The sequence below is a fragment of the Priapulus caudatus genome, unplaced genomic scaffold, assembly GCF_000485595.1.
Source record: "Priapulus caudatus unplaced genomic scaffold, Priapulus_caudatus-5.0.1 Scaffold3861, whole genome shotgun sequence".
In the NCBI taxonomy this organism is placed as follows: domain Eukaryota; kingdom Metazoa; phylum Priapulida; class Priapulimorpha; order Priapulimorphida; family Priapulidae; genus Priapulus; species Priapulus caudatus.
In genome coordinates, this window is record NW_014580922.1 from 8,713 (window position 1) to 10,433 (window position 1,721).

Sequence of the window (1,721 nt, forward strand, 5' to 3'; positions counted from 1 at the left end):
GATAGCTTCCTCTCTCTCTCTCCTTCTCTATACACGATAGCTTCCTCTCTCTCTCTCTGCAGGCGGTGACGGTGCAGCAGGAGCAGGAACAGAGGGTGGACATGCTGGATAAGCGATATCTGAATGCGCAGCGGGAATCTTCCTGTTCCCACGACCAGAACGAGAAGCTGGAGTCGGCACTCAGCAACAAGGAGCCAGCTCTCAGCCTGGTAACGATGACAATGGTGACAGTGGTGACGATGGTGACAGTGATGGTGATGGTGACGATGGTAACGATGGTGATGATGGCAATGGTGACGATGGTGACGATGGTGACAGTTACGGTGGTGACAATGGTGACGATGGTGACAGTGGTGACGATGGTGACGATGGTGACAATGGTGACGATGGTGACGATGGTGACGATGATGACGATGGTGACGATAGTGACGGTGGTGATGATAATGATGAGGAGGAAGAGGAGGAGGAGGATGGTGGTGGAAGAAGCTGGAGTCAGAACTCAGCAACAAGGAGCAAGCTCTCAGCCTGGTAACGATGACAGTGGTGACGATGGTGATGATGACAATGGTGACAGTGGTGACGATGGTGACAGTTACGGTGGTGACAGTGGTGATGATAATAATGATGAGGAGGAGGAGGAGGAGGAGGAGGAGGTTGGTCGAAGAAGCTGGAGTCGGCACTCAGCAACAAGGAGCCAGCTCTCAGCCTGGTAACGATGACAATGGTGACAGTGGTGACAATGGTGACAGTGGTGATGATGATGATGATGATGATGAGGAGGAGGAGAAGGAGGAGGATGGTGGAAAAAGCTGGAGTCAGAACTCAGCAACAAGGAGCAAGCTCTCAGCCTGGTAACGATGACAATGGTGACAATGGTGACAATGGTGACAGTGGTGACGATGGTGACAGTGATGGTGATGGTGGTGACGGTGATGGTGACGATGATGATGATGTTTATTGATGATGATGATGATGATGCTATTGGTGATGATGATGATGATGCTATTGATGATGATGATGATGATGATGATGATGATGGTGATGATGCTATTGATGATGATGATGGTGATGTTTTTCTCTCCTCCTCCCACAGTCTCAGGAGAAGATGAACGCGCTACAGGAGAGACTGGAGATGACAGAGCAGAAGCTGTCTCAGTCTCTGCTGAAGGCTGAAGCCCTGCCCAGCGTAGAGGCAGAGCTGCAGCAGCGTCGAGAAGCCCTCACCAAGGTAACGCACTGTCTGTTGCCGCGGCAACCGCATTCCTCGATCTCTGTCCGTGCTTGTCTGTGTGTTTCCGTGACGACCGCATCCCTCGTTCCTTGTCTGCGTGTTTCTCTGTGTGTCGCCGTGACGACCGCATCCCTCGTTCCTTGTCTGTGTTTCTCCGTGTGTCGCCGTGACGACCGCATCCCTCGTTCCTTGTCTGTGTGTTTCTCCGTGTGTCGCCATGACGACCGCATCCCTCGTTCCTTGTCTGCGTGTTTCTCCATCTGTCGCCACGACAACCGCATTTCTCGTTTCTTGTCTGTTGCCATGGCAACTGGATCCCTCATCCTCAGTCTCTGTTTTCATGTCTGTTACTGTAGCAACCGTATACCTCGTTCTCTGTCTGTCACACAGCATAGGGTGTTACGTGCGTGCGTGCGTGCGTGCGTGCGTGCGTACGTGCGTGCGTGCGTGCGTGCGTGCGTGCGTGCGTGCGTGCGTGCGTGCGTGCGTG

General features: G+C 53.0%; 1 protein-coding gene across 1 annotated transcript in view; it reads left to right on the forward strand.

Moving 5' to 3' along the window:
- The window catches only part of LOC106819623 (liprin-alpha-2-like), a gene marked incomplete at its 5' end in the record, with an annotated part of 10,629 nt that overhangs the window by 963 nt on the left and 7,945 nt on the right, over positions 1-1,721 (forward strand). The window contains 2 exons of the mRNA XM_014824232.1: positions 63-209; positions 1,094-1,228. Coding sequence (XP_014679718.1) covers positions 63-209; positions 1,094-1,228 — 282 coding nt within the window. The remainder of the gene's footprint in view (positions 1-62; positions 210-1,093; positions 1,229-1,721) is intronic.